The following is a 27,234-nucleotide window of genomic DNA, read 5'->3' as shown; positions in this document are numbered from 1 at the left end:
CAGTCCATCACAGGGCCAACACACCGAGACAGACAGAGACCAACACCCACTCACACTCACCTGGAGGAAACCCATGCAGGCACGGGGAGAACATAGAAAAATTGGAATATATATTTTTGTCATTGTAGAAGTAGAACAAAATTGAAATGCAATCCTTAAAAGTGCAATAAAGGGGTTAGTGTAACAGATCCACAGCCTCCTGCTGCGAGGCAACAGAGCCAACCGCTTGGCCACCGCGCAGTTTCGTGTCTTCAGTTGGTTTAACAGTTGTGCTTTGTGGTAGTCTGTGTTCAGTTCAGTGTTCATTTTAGCACCATGCACAAATCACGTGAATCCTTTCTGAAAAGTGAAGCTGCGTCATGTCAGCCGGATGTGCTGTAACTCTTGAAGGAGTTGGCCGGATGTGCTGACGGTGAGTGCGGAGCGCTTGACGCTGCGCCGCGCTTCGTGGGGAAGAGCTGTCCTCTGTCTCTACCAGGGACGGGGCAGCCGGTAAACAGGGACATGATGGACTCTTCTGGGGAAAAGGACTGATCTGAGTCAGCTGTGAGGAGAGGACGCAGGACATCGCGGCTAACATGTAGGTTGATTGTAATGTTCGTCTGTTTGTTATCTTCTTGGTCTTTATATCTAACTGGCTGTTTCACCGCGTCCCTCCGTCTGAACCACCTGATTTAGCAGATGCATGAGTGCGGGGCAGCTCTTGTGTTTGGACGCTGCAGTCCGGTCCTTTCAGCCCAGGAAACCATGCCTGACCCCATTTAGACCCCTTTGCATTCTGCAGGGTTTGTGGCTTTGTGCGTCTTTCAGAACCAAGTCTTCAGCCTGATGATGTGTGGTGTCAGTCACAGTCCCTCAGGTGAATGTGAGTGGAGCACCTTGTTACCTTCACATACAGGGGTTGGAGAAGAAGGACCAATGTGTCACGAGACCAAGTCTAACTTGAACTTTTCACTTATTCACTAAAAAAGACCTTTGTCCTCTGGCTCCAGTTCATCAGACAGGACAATAATTACTTATTTCAAAATGTATATTTTATTGATTAGCTAATTATCCAAAAGAGTAATCCATAATGTTATGACATCAGACAAACTGTGTGCCTGTAGATGGACTGACAGCATTCTTGGCATAGCTCTGAAGGCTTGCTCTGCGTGAACAAACACACCGATTGACTGTGTTCAGCGGCGGAAGTTCATGGAACTCAAATGTTGCTGTAATAGATGAAAAACAAACCCAGACAGGATGACTCTGGGAATGCTACTTCAAATACACCAGAATGCTCTGTATGTCCCTCTCAGAGCTCAGCGAACAAGAGCCCCTTTGTGCTGTGTCAGGGCTTTCACTGTTAGAAGACCCAATTCAGCTAATGATCAGGCCTGAGCTAACAAGTGGGTGTAACAGATACAGAGTGGAGGGCAGACACTGTACCTCTGGGCTCTCCAGCTTCCCCCCAAGGACATTGCCTTAATGGATGACTCATGGGCATGAGTCTGCATAGTTGAGTGGTGCAGGATGTTATCTGCTGGGTTTCACCTGCTCCAACAACCTACGTGGACAAGATTCATTGATAATGGATGGATTATCCATGACCAGTCCACAAAGTCAACCACAGAAAAGTCTAAAGTTGAGGAACAGCTTTCTACAACCCAGGTCCAGAGCACAATAATTTTTATGGTAACCATGGTAACCATCATATATAGTTGGGTTTGTAGCAATACAATTATTCTTTTCCTCATTTGGCTTTTCCTTATTTGGGGTCGCTACAACAAGTTAGATCTGTAACTTGCATTGTTGATTTGGCTAGGTTTTTTATGCCTGTTGCCCTTCCTGTTGCAACCCTCCCCATTTTTCCAGGCTTGGGGCCAGCCCAAGCCAACCTCAGGTTTGCCTTGTGGCTGGGATTTGCAAAGCACGCAGCTCTGCCACTGAGCTACACCGCTGGGCCTTTTTATTACGATACAATAAAAAATTTTAAATCTGGAAAATGCTTTATGAGATAGAAAGGCTGACATGATCAGGTCTGAACTTCAGTGACAAGCCAGTTCCATCATTTGGTATAAGTAAGAATGAGGAAGACGTCTTGGTGGCACATTACATGTTCAGGGATGAGTGCCGTTTCGTGGATTGGTGAATGTGGTTCATGTGGATAGTCACCATTCTAAACATGCACATTTGAATTAGCACCTCCACAAACAAAGCTCAAAGGTGCTTCCCAATTTACTCGGGTGAATAAGGGCCGGATTAATAGCTGGGAAAAGCAACTGCCCAGCATTCCAGAGCCCCATCCAAACTATCATTTGGTTTGATCAACAGCAAAATTGACAGCATTGAAGTTAATTAAAATTATTTAAATTAAAAATGTCTGCCTTCCTCCATTTTGGGAACCGCAAATTTCCAGATAGACCTTACCTGTAAGTGTCATTACAACACAGAGTACTGAAATACTACAGTCAACCGTTATTTCAGTATCAATATCTCACATCTTACAGTTAGTTGCTTCAATTTATTCATTTATTGACTGTTAGGTGTATAAACAGAAACCATATTTCCCTAATACATCCAAAATATGTCCAAAATAAAAGTCCATGTTTTAACATTGCTGGTGTTTTTCTGAAGTGTTCAGATCCATAAGAATATATGTTTGAGGTTTTCAGACCCAAGAATCCTGTATAATTCTCAGTTAATGAATAGAGGCTGTGAGCATTTCCCTGTAAGATCTTTGATACTTTCACTGTATTACTATAGAACATAGACCTGATTTAGTATCAAGACCACACAGAGGTCTACCTTTACACTGCTTTCACCTTTTTAATATTAATTGTTGCTGTTCTCAAAAATGTTAAATTTACAATTACAGAAAACCTGAAAACTACATTTGAGAAGCTGGCAGCCGCACATTTCTAATGTGGTTAATTTATGGCCAGAAAGCAAAGGAAGGGACAGACTTCTTTTGGAGTGCTGATTTCAGGACTAAGTATAACTTTGCAGTCCCACTCAGTATGGTCATGTTTGCCTTCACGTAGACCCTTTATATGACAGTTAGCGCTTCCTGTTGCCCAGCAGTTTGCCCTTTTTTTGTGTAACCCTCAAATGTTTGTGTTTACTTTGTTTTTTGAGTACAAACATGTTAGTCGACAGTAAACTTGCTCCAAGGCCCAAAATACAAACTGACAGTTCATCCAGTGTTTTAGCCAGACTTCTTTGAAGTTAATGACTTCCTCTTGTGGGAAAGACTTCCTTGAAGAACTGGACAAACATCCAATTATCTCATGAAAACTCTAAACATGAGCATTCACATGCACACCCATGCCCCTCTGGACCATTAAATGTATGATGACAGTAAATGATATTGGCTCTTCAGATTGAGCCAGTTCTGACGCAGGGATGGTTCTCCCTGAAGATCTTTCAGAAATGAAAGTAGTTTTATATGCTCGGGATGGTTTTATATTTTCCACATTCATTGTTTGGATGAACTCCAGGCAGTGGAATAGTGAGGGTTTGGTTTAGTTCAGGAAAATGTCCTTGTTTGAACTAGAATAAGTACTTTGTAACCCTTTGGACCCTTTGTTGTCATGGTTACAGTATTGCACATGGTTAGCATCAAAAAGTTATAGATATAATACAATTCACGATCAGAAATTGATGCTTGTAACACCACTCGAGCACCAACCTTTAGATTAGACACAACAGATCAATGTTGCCAATGGGCACCATAGCCAGGTGTGTTTGTGTACAGATGTACTCTTTAAATGTATGTGATGACATCGGTCTCTGCACTTTTTGTCCTGCGATTGTACAGTAACAGATATGTCAGAAGTGTTTCCAATATTTATTCATGCCACTCATATCAGTAAGGGAGGGAGGACCTAATGAACTGGTAGCTAAATTGTCACATTGTCACTAAAAGTAACATACAAATGCAAAAGCGGGAAGTCTTTAGTGAAATTTTAATATTGAACTTTGAAATGCTGAGACACCCCATCAGATCACCAAAAATCCGCTGCTTCAACACTTAAAATCTAATGAACTGTTTCAGGGGTGCCAATTTTACTTAAGAGCCATCACTGCTTTTTTCAAGGCAGGGAGGGATTCAGAGCCGCTGGTTGTCAAATCATTCACTTTTAAAGGGAAATTTCCTGCAGGTTGTGTTAAGTGGTATCCAGACAGCAGCAGAATTGTTGGCCTATTTTGAGAACCTGTCAGCTGCAGATTTTCTCTACAGGAAGCTGTCGAGCTGGCATGATGGAGAGAAGAATGGATGAAGTTAATTAAATGGTTAAGAGTTTTTAGTAGCTGTGGTGGACACTGAGTTGAGATGTTGATTATGGCTTTGTGGTAAAAACATGGAGATAGTCATCAGTCATGTGCACTTGGTTGGAACCTAAAAAAGTCAGACTGAGGCTGGATCACAGTTATTATCAGACCAGTTCTACCTGCCGTGACCTCGGACTAAGCCAAGTGTGTGGCCGTGCAGTGGAGAGCTCTGGATACACTCACTCATGACTCACACTAATAAGAGAGCCTCTGCAGTAATCGTATATTGGTCAAACCAGAAGAGCTATTTAGCCCTTTCATGACCTCTGGTCTGTCTCTTCTTCCAAAAGTGCATATTGGAGGGAGCTTTAGTCTCTACTCTGGGCCTGATCTGCTGTTGTTGTTGTTCTACTGCTAAGCATGTTGTCATTTCTTTAAAAGTCTTATTTCATTTGCATCATATGAGTTTTCTCAGACTCTTCTATCTTAATTTAATATCACTTATTTCTTTTTTCATAGCAGCTCCCCTCAGCAGCTTTATGTCATTATGATTAATCTCTGGTCAACTTGTGTTATCATGTCTCCTGTTCATCTGGCATCTGTTAGTGGGTGGGATATATCAGGAATCAAGTTAACATATTTCCTCAAAAGTTGATGTTTTAGAATCAGGAAAAATGGGCAAGCTTAAAGATTTGAGCTAGTTTGAAATGAGCAGAAGAAGACTGACCCGTGTGGTCTGATCCAACAGACGAGCTACTGTTGCTCAATTTGCTGAGACATTAACGCTAGCTCTGACAGAAAGGTGCCAGAATACACAACGCATCTAAGTTTCTTACATATGGGGCTGCATACCGGCAGACCCTGTGCACCACTGAAAGCACCACCAATAAACACATGAACATCAGTACTGGCCCTTGGAGAAATGATAAAAGATGATCTGGTTTCAATCAATCTTTATTTGTACAGCACTTTTCACACATCAAAATGCAACACAAAGTCCTTCACAAAAATAAAAACATAGAAGTACAACAAATATTAAAAACATTAAAAACCAACCCCACATACATGCATACAGGCCACAGACACACACACAGTAGATACGAGCTGTCAGTATATCGACATGGCAGGGTCCTGAGGACAGAGGTGAGGAAAGACCACCTGAGGGAGCCATGCACACCGAGAGGCATCACAGCCTATGGCCCCAGGAGGTGCTGCCCAGGAGAGCCCCCCGACCTGGATAAACCAGGGTAGCCTCATTTTCTTTCACATCATGTGGATAGCCAGGTGCATGTGCGTCGCTTTCCTGGGGAACTCATGGGGCCAGTACTATGGGAAGAAGGAAAGCCATCAAAGCACTGTGATGCGTTGGGCAATGCTCTGCTGGGAATCATTGGGTCCTGCCATCCATGTGGATGTTACTTTGGCACATACCACCTACCTAAGCATTGTTCTTGACCATGTACACTCTTTGATGGAGATGGTATTCCCTAATGGCTGTGGCCTCTTTCAGCAGCATGTGCCATGCCACAAAGCACACATGGTTCAGGAATGGTATCAGGGGCACATCAATGATCTTGAGGTGTTGACTTAGGCTCCAAATTAACCAGATCTCAATCCAACTGAGTATCTGTGGGATATGCAAGGTAAACAACTCCAATCCACTGAGGCCCTACCTCCCAATTTACGGGGCTTAAAGGATCTGCTGCTAACATCTTGGTACCAGATACCTCAGCACACCTTCAGGGCTCTAGTGGAGTCCATGCGTCAGCAGGTCGGTGCTGTAATGGCAGCAAAAGGGGGCCCACACCATATATGCCTGGTGTATGTATATCAGAATGACTTCTGTGTGTCATGTCTTTCTGTCTGCCTCTCTCTCTCTGTCTGTGTCTTCTCCACTTCTGTAATGCCAACACATGCAAATGATTCAGGTAAAAGAGATTACAAGAGGATTATTCGCAAGGCCTTTTGCCTGTAAGACCAAAGCCAAGGCAGCACATAAGGAAGAGGGCATGTGTGCGTGTGTTGTATGTTTGAGCATTGTCATTACCGGTGCACATAGAAATGAAATGGTGTGTACTCTCTAAGAGACTATAGAACTGTGGAATGATACAGTTCCAGTCCTTTTTCCCTGTGTTACTTCTTGTGGTGTGAATATTGAACTTCACAGTAAACACAAGTGAGTGTGTTACTGAATGTGCGGGACTATTCACACTGAAGTGTACCCAGGACCACGTTCTGTCAGAGTACTGCTGCGAGTGTCATAAACACTGAACCTAAAGCTCTGCCGCTGATCAGAAAGAGGTGAATGTGGATGTCCAGTGAGGAGGCTCAGTGAAGCCAGAAACACTGAGAGCAGAGCCACCACTCCTGAACAAATTCTAATATTGGCCAACATTTGTATAGTCAGTTATTAGAACAGACAGATTTAAAGCCACAGTATGTCACTGTTTTGAATATTTTATGCCCATAAAGCAGCCTCTCTAATAGAGTAATCCAAGTGATTTATTAAAAAATATTTTTAGTGTTAATAGTAGTGATGGGCGATACCCCACTTTTAAAACACCGATTACTTGTTGCATAAAATATTCGACACTGATTACCAGTAATTTCTTATTGGTGAATTATTTTTTCTCAATCATAACATTAGAACCAATAAAACAAATCATGTCTAATACTGGCCATATAAAAATGTTATTGTGCACAGTTCAACACATAAAAGTTAAACAATAATAATAATAATTAACATAAATATTAATCAAATAAAACAAAACTTTGAACTTTTGCTGAGCAGCATCAAAACAATAAATAATAAATAACAAAAATATGAATGAAATAAAACAAAAAAGTACACATTTGAACTTTTACTTTGTCAAACTAACCATACCTTTGGTGACCAACATAATTTGGTCCTGACAGAGATCTAAGAATAATTTTTGTTCAGAAGGAACGTTTCTCAAAAAAAAGAATTAGCTTCTCTTTCTGTTGGTCATCTCTCCATTTTCTCTGCTCCATCAGAAACTCTCAGAAACACAGTTCAGTATGCTGCGCCTGGGGGGTGTTTCGGCGCAAAACACTGAAGTACAGTACATTCCAAGTTTGGACAATGTCTTTTCTTTATTGTCATGACTATTTACATTGTAGATTCTCACTGAAGGCATCAAAACTATGAATGAACACATATGGATTATGTACTTAACAAAAAAGTGTTAAATAACTCTTAACTCTTAATTGGTCTTATGTATTAGATTCCTCAAAGTACCCACCCTTTGCTTTTTTGATAGCGCTGCAAACCCTTGGTGTTCTCTCAATGAGCTTCATGAGGTCGTCACCTGAAATGGTTTTCACTTCACAGGTGTGCCTTGTCAGGGTTAACTAGTGGAATGTCTTGCCTTATTAATGGGGTTGGGAACATCAGTTATGCAGACGTCAGATTGATACTCAGCTGACAGCCCTATTGAACAACTGTTAGAATTCATATTATGGCAAGAACCACTCAGCTAAGTAAAGAGAAATGAGTGGCCATCATTGCTTTAAGAACTGAAGGTCAGTCAGTCCGGAAAATTGGGAAATTTTGAATGTGTCCATAAGTGCAGTCGCAAAAACCATCAAGCACTTCAACAAAACTGGCTCACATGAGGACCGCCCGAGGAGAGGAAGACCAAGAGTCACCTCTGCTGCTGAGGATAAGTTCATCCGAGTCACCAGCCTCAGAAATCGCAAATTAACAGCAGCTCAGATTAGAGACCAGATCAATGCCACACAGAGTTCTAGTAGCAGACACATTTCGAGAAAAACTGTTAAGAGGAGGCTGCGCGTATCAGGCCTTCATGGTCAAATAGCTCCTAGGAAACCACTGCTAAGATAGGCAACAAGCAGAAGAGATTTGTTTGGGCCAAGAAACACAAGGAATGGACATTAGACCAGTGGAAATCTGTGCTTTGGTCTGATGAGTCCAATTTTGAGAGCTTTGGTTCCAACCGCCGTGTCTTTGTGTGACGCAGAAAAGGTGAACAGATGGATTCTACATGCCTGGTTCCCACCATGAAGCATGGAGGAGGAGGTGTGATGGTGTGGGTTAGGGTTAGGGTTAGGCTTTGCTGGTGACACTGTTGGGGATTAACTCCTTCAAGACTGTTGGAAAACCATTTCAGGTGACACCTCTACCTGAAGCTCATCAAGAGAATGCCAACAGCGTGCAAAGCAGTAATCAGAGCAAAGTGTGGCTACTTTGAAGAAACTAGAATATAAGACATGTTTTCAGTTATTTCACATGTTTTTAAGTACATAATTCCATGTTTTCATTCACAGTTTTGATGCCTTCAGTGAGAATCTACAATGTAAATAGTCATCAAAATAAAGGAAACGCATTGAATGAGCTGTGTCCAAACTTTTACTGTACGTTACCTAAAAAATATTTGGAATATGCACATGCACTTTTATTTTGCATTTATTAATTAGTAGTCGACACTTAAATGGAGAACTCAGTACCGAAACGGGCGGCTTGTGTTTACTCTAAATACCATGGGATCGATCCGCCCATCACTACTTAATAGGTAAGGCAGCCTGAGATAGGGGCAACAACCAAAAAGCCTGGATCTTGGGATGTCCAGGGCTGTGTCCAAACCGCTCCCTAATCCCTAATTAGTGCATTATATGGGGAGCTCATCGTTTTCTACGAACATAAATATTATGCAATATATATCTGCATTCTTGTTTGAAGCGAAGGGCGTGTTTCGTTTGGAGATGGTGTTTAAGCTTGCTTGGTACCATAGCACTGTTGGGTAGCTTTTCACCACACACCAAACACAACAGAGTCGGTGCCATTGCATCCCCTGTGAAAGTAAATCCAAATGAAAGGTAACTTTCGCCATATTGCCTCAAGCTCACCATCTTTGCTTTCTTTTGAACTCTACTCATACTAGCACCTTCATCTGGGTCCGAATTTTGTCCAGGGCCCAGTTCGGAGTTAGCATTTTTCCTTTTCAAAAACTCCTCCATCACTGTCATTGCAGTCTTGCTAGCCACAATGATGTCTCCGCTACCTGTCACATTCATGCATCACCAATTCTCTCGTCTCAACGTACAATGCAATTTGCTACCTGCTGCCATCTAGTGATGGCACAGTGGTTGAGAAACACTGGTATACATTGTGCATCTTGATTATAATCCTTAAAATAAAACTGTGCCACTATGGACTCAAGAACAGATTGTTGTTGGTGGATGTCTCTCTGCTGCTGTATTTGCTGTTTAACTCAATCAACAGGAAATTTTCAGCAGAAGCAAAAACTTACGTTCCACCTGGAACCGGATGTAAGATGGTGCCCAGAGACATTTTGAAGACCATTATGTCAGTGGTTACCTCAGTGTTAATTTGAGGTGTGTGTACCATTATCAGCGTGCTGTGGTCACTGATCAAGCCATTAGTTCAGCATTTGTCACCTGTCTGACTCTCTACCTGCTCATGCAACAGCTTAACATTCAATGTTTTTGTCAGCCCAGTGACCCAGTTTCCCAGAGTGCAGTCTGCTCCCTGGCCCTGTACCATCAGAGACTCAAAGGTCCAGGTACAGATGATAGCAACAGTGGTTCCTTAACATTAACATAACATTTTCTCTACCATGGTTAATTTATAAAGTTGAGAGTAATTATTTCCATTTAGGAATTTGCAACTTTTAAACAGTCAAGTTTGGATCTTATTGATGAGGAAGTAAACCATCATTGTAACATACCACCCCAACTGAAGGGCACGCAGCTGATTCAATCTTTATTTTCAGTTTGTGTGTGTGTCACTCTGAACCATATTGGACTGGCTACAAACTAGTAATTAGCCCGCTGAACTCCAGTGACAGTTAAGCTGCTTAATGGCCAGCTGGAGATTAACCAGAAAGTCCCCACTTCACAGGGGTCCACACACACACACTTACAGTCAGTCATGCGGTGCTTAGTGAAACAGGAACAGTCTCTCAGCTCATTACCCACCTTAGTTTACATCATGATTAAAATGGTTTGGTGGCATTTAGGATTGTGTAGGTCTTGTTCCTGCTGTACCTCATTCTTAGCTGGCCCATTGTGATACATGAAGTGACTGGCTGAACAAGATGGGGACAGTGTTACTGGAGAATAAGACAAAGGAGAAGCTGACCTTTCACAGTTTTTGCCTGCTGAAGCCACTTCATCACTTCCTGCCACTGCTTCTTAATAAAAGCCTTTACTGCACAGAAGCCTTAACTGCAGACTTCTGTTGACAAAATAAAAATGCAGTTACTTGGGGTTATTTAATCAAATGGTTATAAGTTCACTGTGAAAGGCTTATTATGCCAGTGTGGCTGCTTACAATTGAAAAATACACACTGGTAGATGCCACAGTGGTCAGATTTTATATATTATATATTGATATTTGACATTTGTTTTCCTGTGAGGGACAGAGTAGCCAAGAATGAGTAGTCCTAGTGTTTTCTTCAAAAAAGGTGGTTTTTATTAACCCCAAAAAACCCAAAAGAAATAGCTTCACAAACACTAGAATTAGAACAAGAAGGTCTGGGCCCATAAAAGAGGTCAACTGAATAGAACCGAACCAAGAATGTGTCACTGAAACTGAACATATAACCTGAACAAACCAAACTGAACTGATGGCTGATCAGGCCACTATCACACAAGACACACACCTAACTAAACTACAAATACCCGAAAAGAGACAAAGAAAATATATTCAAATACTAACTGAGAGAAACAAAAATATAATGCATGTTGAAGAAAACAAAATCTGTAAAGTCATGATGCTGTTTCCCCCCCATACCATGGAAGGCACTTGGTAGTGTCCCAGCAGGTTACTTCCTGTATTTCTCTGCTTTGCTTCCTGGAGCGCATTTTTTGCTCACAGGCCGACTCCCACCATTGGGAGCAGCATCCTCATCATTTTTAAATCTTCTGTGTGGCCATGAGTGTGGCCATCACAGCATCTTTAATTCACCAAATCAGGGAACGACCAGTGGAGTATAACTCACAATAAAAAGCAGGAAAGATCCCCAAATGTTGGCATGAATTGTAATATCTCCGATATCTGAGCTACAGCAGTGGCGCCTTCATGAAAGTAGTCTAATGACTGCCTGTGTGATCACTGGTAGAATAAAAACAGGATCTGCAAATGGCTGAAGTCTGCCAACACAGACAGAACTGGTGAAAAATGGGTTCTACCAAAGTGGGCAATTTCATGACATCACAGCTAATATTGCTAATATGGCAAATATTTGAATAAGGCACTGGACCCCTGATCAGACACCAAATCACATCTCGCCTCTCAGCTCAACAGAGCAGGCAGACCTCATGGGCATCACATATCACATATAGAAACTTTTGGCTTTTAACAGATCATTTCAATATTTCTGTTGATCAAACTGTCTCATTTTAGCAGTAGCATTAATAGGAACATGATACTTTCCACCTTAATATACCCCACCAATGTTGCAAATGAAATCAGATTCTGTTGCTGTGATGAAGGCAGTCAGGGATGATAACCAAACGTCCATATGTCACATCCCCTAACTTTCACCAGAAAAACTGAAATACGAATCTTTTAAAATTACTGTGGCAGCAGTAATGAGCTGAACTAGATGGTAACCATGACGTGACCTCACTATTGCAGTCCTGCTGTCCTCATCACATCCAGTGTACTTCTAAGATCACAAGGTGGGATAACGTAGAGCTCTGTTAACATTCCCTGTATGAAAATAATTATTAACCTTTTTAATGAGAAACAATTCACAGAAAGAGAGGCTTTTCTGCTGTTCTCACAGGATTCACATGACCTTTCTTACTAATATTAGCTGCTGGATTTAATTAAAACCTGTAATAATGGAGTTTTACAGGTGCTGTGGGGCTGGTGGATTTTGTCACCTTGAAACAGAACCAGCCTACACTGTAAAAACAAAAATTGTAAAAAAGTAAAAAGTACGGTAGCAAAAGTTGCCAAACGCTTACAGTGCGACTATAAATAGTATAATTTATTTGCACCCCACTATTTGAGAAGCACTGTTCTACAGAACCAAATGTATAAATCTGGCCAAAAAAATGAAAAACATTGCATAAATAATTGAATTAAATTACCTAATTTAAAAAAAGACTTGTTTTCATACAGTAATCTTTGGTAAATCTATATGGTACAAGTACAGACATCTGGATTTACAGCACAGAAAAACTGCATAAAATTGCATTTAAACATCCTACTTTAACACCTATTAATGATATCTTTAGAGCTTTAGGCTTTTATTTTATGTGATTATCCAATCTATTTATGGGAAATCCCTGGTAAATGTTGGCTTTAAACTGTACAACTGTACAAAATAAGATCGTAAGCCTGGGTCATGCGGTGTAGCACCTAGCAGTTACTTGAACTCTTCTTGGCTTTCCCCTGGCTGAGAACACCTTCCTGCAGGGTGTGACCGTGGGGATGTTGAGGCCGGGAACCTTCCAATAACCATGCAGGCCGTATGTGAAGGCTGTGCCAGCGATGCAAAACAGCTCGGGAAGAGGCTGGGGGATGCAAAGTTCAAATCAGTACCAGGATTACTTGTGACACATTAATATACTAACAATACATTAAAACATACATATTTTGAGCTGTTCTATTATATACCAAGTGTATTACAACTGTATTTCTAACCACAGCAACAGATTGTTTCAGCTGCTGCTGTTGGTACCGCAGCCTCAAAGCCCAGAGCAGCAGACAACCAGGCTAATGAACACAATGAACACTAAATGCCTGTCTGTACATTGCACACACACACACACGTTGTGATAGACTACTCACGATGTGTTTATAATCTATCCTGAATGACCAACCGGGCGCCTTCGTTGCAACTCTGTAGCTCCGCTACTTTTTATTTCCTGTCTCCTGGCAACAGTAACTATAGACACGTACTTGTGCTACATTCCACCGCTGGTGCTGGTATTTCACAATAGAAAATACATTGGTACATGGAACATCATAAAAACATTACAACACACACTCACAGTCTCACCCAAGCCCACACAAACATGCAAATCAACGTGCACATGTATTAGGGCAAGGCCCACACACAGTAGCTACACTATATGGATCACTACCACACAATGTGTTTCTTTTTTAAATTACTGTGCTGCTAGTTGTTGCTGCTACAAAATAGCACCAGCACCAGCACGAACTTAGTTGGTAGGTGACAGGTAACGTCTAATGTTTTTTTTAATTAATAGTATTAGGTTATTAACTTATCATGCTAACTGAATAAACTTATTAACACTAGCATGCTAGCTAAGAGCAAGTCAACTTGCCACAGCCTTTTATTTACATGTTTGCAGGATGGAATTGGAGCTTCATGTACTTATCAGCAGTAACTGATAGCAGTAGCGGTAAGAACCAGAACTTCTTTGGACTGGAATAACATTCAGTTAGCAAACAGACTGTTTAACCCGTACAAAGGCAAATGCTAACATTAGCTCTGTTGATTTGACATTCATTTTGAAATTCTCACACTTAAGCAACGTCAACACTTTAGTTATATGAAGTTATAGCTATAGCTAACAGTATCATTGGTCAAGATCATCTCCCACAGCGTGATTCATCCAATGATTGTTCAACATTCAATTGTCTGAATCTGCGCACACTTTTTTACTTTTATTTTTACATTTGTGTCTTTTTTTTTTTCAACTATTGTGTCTTCAGACTTCCAGTACTGTGTAATGTGCACACATTATACTAAACTACTAAATTTTTTTCTTTAAATTTAAAGTTTTTCTATAAAATAACAGAAACTTGCCTTGATTTACATTCAGTAATAGGATGTGCATACTCTATTTGATTTATTAGTATTTATTCATGCTTCTCATGCTCTTCGTTGTGCTTTATCCCTTGTGCTTGGCATATCTTGTACTATGTGTTGCCAGGAGCACTAGAGTGTCTTGCAAAATGGTTATCAATACTTTATTATTATTATTATTATTATTATTTATTTGTCATGTCTATGTGCTGGTATGGTATACAGACAGGACAGACGCTATGTTGTGGTTACTTTATTCAATATGTTGACATGACTGTAGGAGTATTTGTTGCCTGTGGTTTAGACAGCATGTCTGCGTTTTATCTCAGTTTCACACTGTGCCAGCCTCCATGAAATTTCTGGATTTTTTCATCATAAATACCTCCCCTCTTTCTCTTCCTATATTCCTTTTTCTCCTACACACTCTAAAATGTAATGAAGAAACTTCTATCAAGAAAAGGTATTATGTTTAGTTATTGCTGATTTATTCTCATGACAATATGCAAAAGACAACCTGACCTGAGCTGCAACAGCAAAGAGATTTAATAGGAAGATGAACTGCTGTTTTTTCAGAGGTGCAGAGGTCATCGGACGGCACTACCATCAAGCACTGAGGATGAATGATGGCTTAAATAACTGACTATTAGACCAGGTCCAGCTTCACATCCGGAGTCCCATCTTTGTCTCTGTTTAGGCAACAAAATAAGTTAAGCTTAAAGTTAAAGTTGGGGAAACATGATAGTTAAGTGTTGGCAGTTTGTGTGTAATTGTTTCTGCTTTTGTTTTGTATGACAGATGAAGGAGTGAGTGAAACAGCTGTCTCAGACTCACTTTAAGCCAGTCACAGGTAGGGAGCATTGAAGACCAGGGTGGCATTGAAAGTTTTTACATGAAGAGTCAATGTGCACAGGAGAACATGGACATCTTGAGAGATAATAAACTTTGGTGCTCTTTTTCTGGTACTGGTAGAAAGGCATTGATTGAAAATCAAACCCAGACACAGTAATAAACACAACAATGTGGTAGTTGGGAAAATAAGAATTTGGTTTGTTCTTGGATTCTAAATCGTGATGGAGTTTAACAGGTCGATTGAAACAATAGAGGGAGCTCAAAAAACAGTCCCTGCTTAGCACTTTTGTGACCACAGGATGACACTGTCTGCCACTAACTGCGCTGATTTTCACTTTTTTTGACTAATAGGAAGTTGGAAACAAGTTCATTAATATGAATATTTAACAGCTGCCTGGTAGGAACCTTTGGAAAGCGGTCTGTTCGTCTCCGTCTGTCTCTGTATGTTGGCCCTGTGATGGACTGCTGATGTGTCCAGGGTGTACTCTACCCTCGTCCCATGTCAGCTGGGATTTGTACCAGCATCACCCGCAACCTGAAACAGATAAGGAGTAAAAGATGAGTGAATTATGGCTTTATGTGTGTTGAATCACAATGCATCACTGCGTGATCATTTACTCCATACATGACTTTTGCCCTTTCTAATTTTAGCTTTCAAGTAATTCTAAAAACCAGCCGTGAAGCTAAACACACACACACACACACACACACACACACACACACATATATATATATATATATATATATATATGAAGTAGAGTCAAGAATTGTGTACCATTTGAGGTCAAAAACAATGTGTTCAACAGGAAGAAGGAGGGGCAGGAAAACTGGTGATGTCAGGAGAAGAGAAGGGAAGCCCGCCTTGCCTTTTCCTTTTTCCTCCTCCTCCACTCCCACTCTCCACCCCTCTCTTTCTGTCCGTGTGAGAGGGGGGATCAGGAGGAGTGAACAACCCAGTAATAACTGTGACACTGGAGATGGGAGAGGACAAAAGAGGAAACAGGCTAGGATAAAGAGAAATTAACTAAAAGAAAAGACGGACTTTGTTATTTCACAGTCCAATGACTTCAGAGAAACAGACACCACCAAGAGTAAGAGCGTAACGGAGAATAGAAAGCAAGAGATCAGAAAGTTTACCTTGTCTGTAGAACTACGCGGACCCATCACTTGGCATCTTGGCATCAACCACCACTGCCACCATGTACAGTGGATATGGAGGTACAAATGATCTTTAATCTTTAATCATTAACTCTGTGGTTGTCAGGATGAACTACCTGTTATTGGTTAACAGGTTTCTAACTTATTATGAGCTGCATGCCAAAGAGAAAGGAACTAACCTGTAACACATTCGGGTTTTTATGTGGCAGATGATTCATGACTCAGGTATATTTTCCTTGTCTTTTCTGTACTTAATAAAAATGGTCTGTGATGTCAAAACAAATGTTCCTCCCACTAATTAATACATTCCCAAGGCTGTTCCTCCCTAGAGGACTGCCACTATATTCTGTGATGTGTATAACCAGGCCTGCGCGTTACACCTTCAAACCATATGTGATCTGGTTTTAACACCCAAGAAAGATTTCATATTCTACACTGAAACAGTTTTTGGTCACTGGGTTCTGTGTTAAAATACTGAAATGTTTTGCTGAAATTGTCATCTGGATTTGGTTCCATGCCATTGGAATTCAGGAGCAGAGGCAGGAGGAACAGTTACAGCAATGAAATTCATTAGATATCAGCACTGTTTTAAGCCAGATCTGAAATCATCATCATCATCATCAAAATAAAAAATCATTTTTAATTTCAGATTTCATCTTCATCACTCCTGTTTTTAGTCCATATTTTATCTGACTAAAAATTTGGATTTTCTTCGCTTACTCTACCTTGAATCATTATCATGATCATTTATTAATAAAAACACAACCAGGTCAGCATCAGCATTTAAAAAACATGACATAGACAGCATTGACATTAGAATACATGACATGGATAATTCACCATATGATAATATACACTGTTAACAGGGACAACACCCAAAAAATAGATAATATGAATAATTCTTGCACACTCAATAATGCCAATAATTCATCTATTCATTTATATATTTTATACATTTATAACAAAGGCTTTTAATGTTACGTTTAAGAGCCATGTGGCCTTTAATTCTAAATCAGGTCTGGGTTCTTTATTAATCCAGTGAAAGTATCAGAGGTCCAGATAGAAATGTTCACAGCCTATATTCAGAAACTGAGCCTTAAAACCGACTGTCAGGACTTCTGCGATTTTGCAATGTCAAAATCACAAAATCCCAGAAGTCTTTTAAGAGTAAATCCAAGTCCCTGCGATTTCTCATTTCTAGGGAGTAAATATGTTTCAATGTTTACATGCTCTGACACATCTATTTGCGCTCTTTACTGGATCGTAGGTTTGTGTTGCTGGCACCCACAGTGACAACATGGAGCCATATTGTTCAGCTGATGAAGCCTAATGAGCAGTGAATCATTATGAACATGTGTTAGAATGCTCAAACATAGAAAATGATTTTGCTTTTAGAGGAACAATAGCAGGCATGAGATCGTTGAAGGAAGTGAAATACAGTCTAACCGCCTACATGTATCTTCATATTCAATTTCTGTGTGATTTAGTTAATAACACTAGTTAGTGAGGCTAACTATATCCTTATTTTACTACGATATGGTGAAATATTTAAAACCAGCACTCATCTAAAATGAAAATAGACTGCTGTTGGGCTGGAGATTCTGTTGTGTTTTCCAATGAGTACCTTAAGTGCTTGCGGAGATGAGATATAATAATGTAAATAAATAATGTAGTGTAAAATCTGCACTTCGTTTTTAACATTCAGAAATTAGACTGATGTTAATATTTTATCTCTCCACAAACAAAGAAAAAAATCTGGAAATGTGTTGTTCAGGTTTTGAAATATTATCTCAGGTTGACCTGACTATTTTTACTGATGGCAGTTGTTGTTGTTTGCCTGGAAATGAAGCCGTGAATTTCAGTGAGTCTTTCAGCTCCACAATGTAACTTCAGCATTGTGGGCATTACATTTGTTTCTGCAGCCTTTTCTGCCTGGCAATAATTTTTCAGACACGCTTACCCTATTCCTGGAAACGAGAAAGAATGGCTGCATAGTAAAGCTCTTGGGTTATTCCTATGACTCAGTATAGCCAATTTCTGATGGTCTTTTCCTGATCCTGCCCTTGTTGCAGGATGTAACTCCCTCCAGAGCTTCTGCCCCCAGAGAATAAAGTATTAGGCAGCGTAGAACCTGAAGCCATGAAACCTTCTTGTTAGAAACCAGGAAACATTATTTTTTCTGATTCATCCAGTTCAGCCACCATAGTTATTGGTATGGTAGACCAATGAGCCTCAATATAAACAAAGAAATGTTATGCAACTTTTCCATGGCCTCTATATTTATGTATGTATGTATTCATTTATTTATTAAGTAATTAATTAATTGACTATATCCATTTTTCATTTCCACATCAGCTTTGCGGGAACTTGAGATCTATCTCAAACGTCCACTAGGACTTCAGCTCATAAATTTATATGAGCAAATTTATATACTTACAAAGATACAAAGATACAAAGATCAACCTTACTTTGACAGCAAAATTTAATGCAAAAACTCTTCTTGCCATTTTTCAAGACTAACTGATGACTATATTTCCAGGACAAATTATGCAAAGAAAGGATGTTTGTATGTCAGTCTGCTCCTCCTCCTGTCCCCTCCTGCGCCTTTTGCTCCGGTCCACTCTTGTTCCAGTCTCCTCCTTCTGTCTTCCCCAGCTCCTGTTTCCTCTTGTCTCTTCCTGTCTCCTCCTTTCACCTCCTGCTCCTCTCTTGTCCTGTTCCTGCCTCCTCCTTGTTCTGTCTGCTCCAGCTACTCCTGATCCCGTCCCCTGCTTATCTTTTCTCTTCCTCTATCCTCTTGCTCCTGTCTCCTCATGTCTCTGACTGTCTCCTCCTGGTCCTGTCTCCTCATGCTCTTCCTGTTCCTGTCTCCTCCCGCTCCTCCCATCCCCGTCTCCTCCTGCTCCTCCTGTTCCTGTCTGCTCCTGCCACATCATGAGTATTGAGTAAACATCACAATGTTCCATATCATTATTATCAGCCTAATCCCATGTTACAAATGGATGTGTGGAAGTGTTGGTCTCTATGCAGGCTGTATTTTTCCAGAATGGTCTGGCAGAAGGAGGCCATAGAGAATCAAACAATAGGTGTGTATCACGCTCTGTGTGTGGGAGAGGGCCATCAGAGCATGAATAGCACAGGAGATGGTGTGACCAGGCTCTTGTCATCTCTGGGTAGGACTGCAACACTGTCTAGATCAGGTAGGGAACAGTGTAACTGATTGACTTCTGAATGAACTAGTTATAGTTTGTTTATATAGTTTGCTCAGTGGGATGTTGCCTGTTTGGCTGGAGAAATACACAGGAGACAGGAAAAATGTGCTGAGTGGGATTCTGACAGAGACAGTTGAGTTTATCGTTTTTGTTTCAATAGAGGAATTGGGAGCAATGCAAAGGTTTATTGTATATCATATTTTAAATATGTTAAAATGAAATGCCAGCTCATTAGATAATAGTATTGCTGTTGGAATTGTGGTATGTGCCTACAATGCTGAGACCTACACACAAACTGACCATATCAGAAAAAGCTTACATACTTCTTTCTGCATGCTAATCCCTCCTCCACACTGGAGTTGTCTTTGCTCTCCAACACTGTAGAGAGCACTGTGGAGACGTCGGATGCGAGCAGATGAGAGTACTTTATATACCCCACATAGGGGAAATTTCTTGTTACAGCAGCAAGCACAGGCATAGAAGAAGAAGATATAAGAATATAAACAAATATATTCCAAATATGAAGTAAAGTGGCAGTGCTAAAGATAAAGTGACTGTGAGAAAAGAAGCTCTCCTGGAGGGCCAAATATGAGATGTAAATGTAATTAGTCCGCAGTGCAGATTTTATTGCAGCGACAGAGAGGTGTTGTAAAGTCTGATTGCTGTTGGGATGAATGACCACTGCGGTTGCTGAAGGAGCTGCTTAGCTCTCCCACAGTGTCATGAAGGGGGTGGGAGGGGATATCGAAGACGGATGCCAGTTTGGCCAACATCCTCCTCTCCTCCTCAGGAGAAGGCAGCAGGACAAGCCAAACACAATGATACTTTTTTCATACCTTTGCAGCTGCTCTGCAGTACTTGTTTCCTCTTTGTTAATTTACTGAACATCTGAACATTGATGTGATTTTGAAGGACATGTCAAAGTAAATGTTTGGATTGGGGATATCACAGGTATCACAAATCAATCCTCAAAAGGCTTTTAATTGATCTTACATATTTGCACTTGTCAATGCAGTCTTTTGTAAATTGTGCTGATTTGATGGAGGTTTATCTGCTGTGGACTCCATTAATACTTATGTAGCTGCAAGTGGCACTTTGCTCTGAATGTTTGTAAAACAGAGAAGTTTCTGATGCAAGTTGTGTCAGTCAGATTCAGAGGGGTGAACGTTGTTGTTATTCATACTTCCATGAGATAATTAGCATCTGCATCTGACACCTGGAAACTCAGAGCTCAGAATTATCACATAGGATCCAGAAATAGTGACCTGCTTTGACAACATCACATGATGATTTATCAGGAAATTAAAGAGGAAGGTGCCTGATTGCAACTTTTCCACTTGATTTGCTTGTCCACGCTTTCCCTCTGGTAGGTTCCATATCTCTCTCTGTGAAATGTGTTTGTCTTTGGGTTTGAGGTGGAAGAAAGAACTACTTACTTTAGTTTCTGATGCTCTTTTGTTGCTGGTGGTTTTTTTTTTTTTTTTTTTTTTTTTTTTGGGGGGGGGGGGGTTGTATTCTTTTTTTACACTTTTGCCTTAGGTTAAATGTTTCCATTTTAGTCAGCATTTCTTAGCTGATATGAAAAATATATTCCATTATAGTGAACATTGCTAAGCCCTTTTTCCGTCCAACATGATTCACTTAAACTCCAGCAGAACTGACCTTTTCTCTGCAGCCCCCAGTACTATCTCCCTTTGTTAAATTTCCTGTCAGGAGAGGCAGTTGCATCTGACTTCCTGTCGGATTGTGACATTTCCTGTCCTTTGGGAGGGGGTGTTTGGCAGTAGTCTTGTAAAGGCTTTTCAGCTGTTTGAAGAAACAGGATGCAGGACATTGATAGCACGTGGTAGGAAAACACTGCTTGAGCTGACAGAAATCACATGAACAATATTCTGCAGCAGGCCACAAACGCAGTTTTTGATAAAAAGCCAGAAAATGAAAAGTGGATTAGAGACAGTTAAGGTCAAAGCACTACAGTACATGTTAAGTGAAACAAAATGGTGCTGCCTGCATGTTTGTGTTGCTCTCTCTCTGCTGTTATCACTACAGCTGATCCCTGGATCACTGGACTTTGAGCAGTGTTGGGAAGATTACTTTGTAAATATAACTGGCTACAAGTGCAAGTTACTCTCTAGAAAATGTAATGTAGTGTAACTATTTCAATTACTTTACCAAAGTAATGTAACTAATTACAATTGATTACTTTGTGATTACTTCTCTAAACTTACTTCCCACTCCTTCCTTTGAATCAATGTTATCAACTGTTAGCTTTTTTTACATTTTTAGACCTGACCTTCAGATGCAACAAGTGCTGACTCTTCCACCAGTACTAAACACAACATAAAGACTATACCCAGTACCTCTTTTTGCTAATATTCAGACGAATTCAGATACAAAACACCATAAACAATATACACATGTATGATAAACATCATACATTGCAGTTTGGTGTTAAGTAAAAAAAATAATCATAAAACATCTTCTAAAATGTCAGCAATAGGTAAAAAAATAAAAACAGAAGGTTTGCTGCCCACCATGCCTGAACTGGGGGTAAAATCACTATTTGCTCCCTATCAACTGTAAACACCCGAGGTTAGTGTCAAGACAAAGAGAAATTACATTTGCTCATTTCCAGCAAACATTTAACAAGGGCCAGTGCAATTTAAGAAAAGTGGTCAAAATTAACTGTGTGCTGCTCGGTATTAATCAAAAACCAACTGGATGGCTAAAGTCATTACATGTGTCCACACACCATCCATCAGTCATAGTGAAATCAATCATTTGAAAAGTGTTGTTTGTTGTGACGGAGAAGGAGGACCTGCTACATGTGATCAGCCCTCATTCTGTTTCGAGATGCCTCCATGACTAATGAGACGCAAGGTGGTATTATACTTCATGAACAGCTTCAGAGAGATTTCACATTGATGTCAGAATCTCCTAAGTGCTTCCTGACTTCATCGTGAGCCGCACTTACTGATGGAGATTTGGCAGTGTCAAAAATGAAAAAGCTTTCATCAGACTTTGCATTGTCATCATCTCTCAATGCAAGTGGAAGCAGGAGCTTCCTGCAGGAGAGTTCTTCTCAAATCATCTCATCTCAGGACTAAACCAGCATCAACTGAACTTTTCCAGAGCGTTTGTCGCCCTCCTTGCTTCATGACTGGCTAACACTGATCCAAAGTGTACCTTTATGGCCTTTATGGTTATGATATGTGCGCTATAAATCAAGTGAAGCAACTTTTCAGACATCTTCCTCTTGAGGCTTAGCAAAGTTGGGATGACAAATCTGAACAAATTTGTTCTCGTCCTGAAGAATGTCAGTGGCAAGAGCTGGAGGCTGCAGAACCTCAGTGTACTCTCAGGAATACAGACTGATGTCGATGAAGCATTGGAACACCAATTTTGTCACATATGTCCCTCAGCTGATCTTGTGGGATCCCTACAACTTTTGCAATAGCTCTGAACTCTCACTTCCGTTTGGTGACTGGTGAACGATGGACTGCATGTTGACAATCTCCTGGATCTCTGTGGCTAATGAAGACCTATACAGCTTATGTGATGGTCCAATTGATTCTGCTTTGTGAACCTCATTGATGGCAATTAAGTTTAATGTATGAGCAGAACAGCACTGATGCTGTGGTAGAAAAAACTGCTCTTCCTCTCCTTCTTGCTGAAGATGACTACTGACATCCAAAAAGCTGCAAAGTGTCCCCCTGTCTGCTCATTTCAACGGGTTATGTTGTGTTTCCCTACTAGTTGGCTGTGAGACTGCTGCTGATAACCGTGGCTCCTGTGGCCAGCTGCCCTCTCTCTGCTGATCCCAGGCAACCTTGCACTTACACACCCCCCTCCCCCCTTCACATATTTCACATATATAAACAGAGCTCTATAAAATTGTGACTTTCTTTTGCTGGCCAGCACTTCATTTGTTTTGGGACAATTAATGGAGACAATGTAGATTTATTTTTTTTTTTTTTTTGGGGGGGGGGGGTAGAAGACCGTTTCAGGTTTTGTTTTAATTTCATGGATTGAGAAAGATTTAAGTAAAATTGGATCACTGTAAGTTCATTTAAGCAGAACAATAAGTTAATTGTCAAAGGACAATGCATTTCATATTGATTGTGTATTATATTTAAAAACTCAGGGTAAGATATTAACTGAACAAATGTTTTGTTCTTTTGTTCTGTTGGAACCTCTTATGGAAGCATAAATTTTGTATGTTTGGACTTCCATTGTTATTTGAGGTATTCCCTCATTTGAGGTTTCCCACATCATAATTACTCTCTGCCGATGAAAGCTTCTTGGAGAAAAAGGTGCAGGGGTGAAGTTTTTGGTTGCTGGGGAAGCACTGGGAGAGGACGGCTTCAACGCCAACGGCTGAGGCATCCACCTCTAGTACAAACTGCAGAGAGGGATTGGGTTGGACTAGGATGGGGGCAAAGGTAAAGCGCTCCTTGAGGGTGTCAAAGGCTGTCTCTGCTTCAGATGTCCAGCTAAAGGGGGTCTTGGAAGAAGGGAGTCTCGTGAGATGTGCTGCCAGACTGCTGTAGTCGGTAGATGATAGAAATAAGAGGAGCCAAGGAACCTCTGGAGCTGCTTGATGGAGGAGGGAACTGGCCACTCCATGACTGCCTTGATTTTCAGGGTCCGCTTTCACCTGCCCACAACAGCCCAAAAGCAGAAGGAACATGGAACTCACATTTCTCAGCCTTTGCATAGAGTCTGTTCTCCAGAAGCCTTTGCAGGACTTGGCGTGCATGGGTAATGTGTTCCTTCAGGGAATGAGAGAAGATGAGGATGTCATCCAGGTACATGAACATGAAGCGGTTGAGAAAGTCTCTGAGCACATCATTGATGAGGGCCTGAAAAATGGCAGGGGCGTTAGTGAGTCCAAAAGGCATGACTCTGTACTCAAAGTGACCAAGGGGTGTGTTGAAGGCAGTTTTCCACTCGCCCCCCCCTCCCTAAGTCTCACCTGGTGGTAGGCGTTGCAAAGGTCAAGCTTGGAGAAGATGGTGGCTCTGTGTAATGGTTCGAACGCTGAACTCAGGAGGGGGAGAGGGTATTTATTTTTTATGGTGATGTTGAGTCCTCTAAAGTCAATGCAAGGCCAGAGGGTGGAGTCTTTCTTCTTAACGAAGAAGAAACCAGCACCCAAGAGAGAAGAGGAGGGCCTGATACCAGCAACCAAGGAGTCCATAATGTACGTCTCCATAGCTTCCCTCTCTGGACAGGAAAGGTTGTGGAGACGACTGGTGGGCGGAGGAGCACCTGGGACTAAGTCCACGGCACAATCATAGGGTCGGTGTGGGGGCAGAGATAGTGCAAAGTCTTTACTGAACACTAGAACTAGGTCATGATATGTCAAAGGAACATTGGTGAGTGGTTGTGCAGTCTTAACCATGGGTAGTGACATATTCTCAGTGGATACCTGACAGAAGAAGCTGGAGGGGACCGGTTTGGTGTGTGACTCTGTCCAGGAGTGTTCCATTCAGTGCTCGCGCATTAATGGGTTTCTCCAGTTTCTCTTAAGCTAGTGTGCCACAGTAGCGTCAAGAAGGTTGTCCTCCGCGCCGGAGTCAATCAGGGCCATCAGGAAAAAAGGTCCAGAGGGAGAATCCAGAGAAGCAGGAAGCTGCAGTCACCGGGGAAACACAGAGGAGGTGGTTTGGCTCACCAGCAGCTCCTCATCTGCTGAAGAGCCTAATCTTTTAGCAGGGCTGTGCAGGAGGCAATGAAATCCACTCCTCCCACAGTACAAACATTCCCTGTTACTCATCATTCGCTTTTGCTCTGCTTGAATTAAACGAGCTCTGCCAAGCTGCATGGGTTCTGGGACTCTGTCATTAATTTGCGGAGGTGGAACGGAAAGAAATGAGGGAAAACTGACTAGAGGAGGCGGATAAGTTACAGGAGGGAACAGCTGGGGTATGGGACCTGTCACGTCTGTGGTCTCTGAGTATCCTGTCAATCCTAGTGGCTAAGGAGATTAGTGCGTCTAAGGACTCTGCCGTCGCTAACTCATCCTTAACCGCTTCACTTAAACCGCGATAAAAAGCCCCTTTTAATGATGCATCATTCCACCCCGAACCTGCAGCTAAAACTCAAAAATCAATTGAGTAATCTCCTACACTGCTGTGGCCCTTTCATAATGTAAATAACTGGCCAGAAGCCTCCTCTCCCTTTACCGAATGGTCAAAAACCTTCTTAAACTCGCTAACAAAAAGAGCATGATCATTAAAGAGAACAGGTGAGCCCTCCCATAAAGCCATCACCCAATCTAAAGCCCTGCCTCTCAATATCCCGATAATATATTGAATCTTGGCCTAATCTGAGGCAAAACAGACGGGTCTCTGACTAAAGATGAGTGAACACTGTAGTAAAAAAGATCTACGTTTAGAGGAATCACCTGAGTATGGCTCAGGAGCAGAAATGTGGGACTCCGGAGAGGAGGGAGGAGGTGGCTGGGAGGATTGTGGGATGCTACAAGAAGCAGCAGACAGGAACTTTGATAATTGATCAGTCAATGTGGCTACCTGATCGCAGAGATTTACAACTTGGTGGGAGAGTGAAGCATTGCAACAGTTACCCCGCTCTGTCCCAACTCACAGGCCTTAGCAGTCCTGTGGCTACAGTTGAGAGCTTCAGACTCCTGGGCACAACCATTTCTCAGAATCTTAAATTGGAGGAAAACATCAGCTCCATCCTCAAGAAGGCCCAGCAATGGATTTACTTTCTGCGGCTCTTGAGGAAACACAGTCATTGAGTCTGTCCTGTGCACCTTTGGGGCTGCCACTGCGCACTGTGAGGACTGTTGAGTGTATCAAGGCCCTCTGCCTCCTATCCAGGACTTTTATTCCTCCAGAACTCAAAAGAGGTCAGAAGCCTCCTCTCATCCTGGTGGGCGTCTCAAGCCCTCCAGACCAGGAGCAGCTTCTTCCCTACAGCAGTCAACCTCCTGAACACTAACAGCGAGAAGCTAACTTGCACTATGCTGTACATACCATGCCAACCCGCAATATATGTAAGGATTAATCCACTAGTAGGTGTGCATCAAACGGTTTTAATAGATTTATTTAACCAACTCTCAGAAATTCCAATTATATCAGCACTGGTTGTGTGCGCACACACTCCAACAAAGTCGATTTGAGGTAGAAGACTTTGGACATTTAATTGAATGCCCAAACCAGATCTTGCACTAAGCTGCAGCAAGAGTTTGAATACAAGCTAAATCAGGACCAGGATTAGACTGAACATCGCCAGATATCATTAACAGGAGCACAATCATGCACCACAATTTAAATATTTTGGATGAGTTGCACTTTAAATTTGCATCTGTGCAATGAATTGAAAAGAAAAGAGCATCCATGGGAAAAATGAAACATGATTTAAGCGCGTAGTAACACATTAAACAGAAAAGTGTGTAAAGTAAGCGTTTGGGTGCTGGGTAGAACTGGGGAGGAGAACAGTCACCCCGGTTCACTCACCCGGGAGCGGCCAGTGTACCCCCAGTATGCCATAGTCCGTGATTGGCTACGATAATAAAATGTATACGAGGGGGGTCGAGTGCGCTCAAAGTCACTGGTGTGTAGTCTGTAGTTTAGTGTATCTGTACGGTGTGGGAGACAGGTACCTGACCGGGAGTGACAGGCAGGTAGGCAGGCAGGGAGGAGCAGGTGAGCAGGACTGCAGGACAATCAAAGCACAGTAGTGTGATAATCCATGCGAATTTCCAAAATTGATCCAGCCAGTAAAGCAGGGAGAGTGATGTAGAGCAGGTTCAACAAGAAATAGCCATAAAAAGTCATAAAAACTATGAAAAGTAAAAGACATTGAAATCTCACAGACGCAGAGAAGACATGAGAACAGGGAGCTTTGGTGTGTTTGGTGTGCACTTTGTATGTCAAAGTCTTTTTCACTCTGATCATTTCATCCCCAAATTAAAAATGACAAGTTTTTCTTGATCTGAC

At 41.4% G+C, this 27,234-nt stretch overlaps 1 protein-coding gene across 2 annotated transcripts in view; it reads left to right on the top strand.

Moving 5' to 3' along the window:
• Window positions 1–432: 432 nt before the first annotated feature.
• ripor1 (RHO family interacting cell polarization regulator 1) overlaps window positions 433–27,234 on the top strand; it is a 55,390-nt gene continuing 28,588 nt past the window's right edge. The window contains exon 1 of one of the 2 annotated variants that reach the window (XM_029523336.1): window positions 433–580. Coding sequence is in view for 1 of the 2 variants with exons in the window: in XM_029523335.1 (XP_029379195.1) it covers window positions 16,094–16,112 (19 nt within the window). In the remaining variant the exon portion in view is untranslated. Of the gene's footprint in view, window positions 581–15,871; window positions 16,113–27,234 lie in introns of those variants that run through there. The other variant, XM_029523335.1, reaches the window with a different exon arrangement.

Source organism: Echeneis naucrates, chromosome 16, assembly GCF_900963305.1.
Source record: "Echeneis naucrates chromosome 16, fEcheNa1.1, whole genome shotgun sequence".
Lineage (NCBI taxonomy): Eukaryota > Metazoa > Chordata > Actinopteri > Carangiformes > Echeneidae > Echeneis > Echeneis naucrates.
Note: the sequence above shows the minus strand (reverse complement) of the source record. Positions and strands in the feature narration are given on the sequence as shown.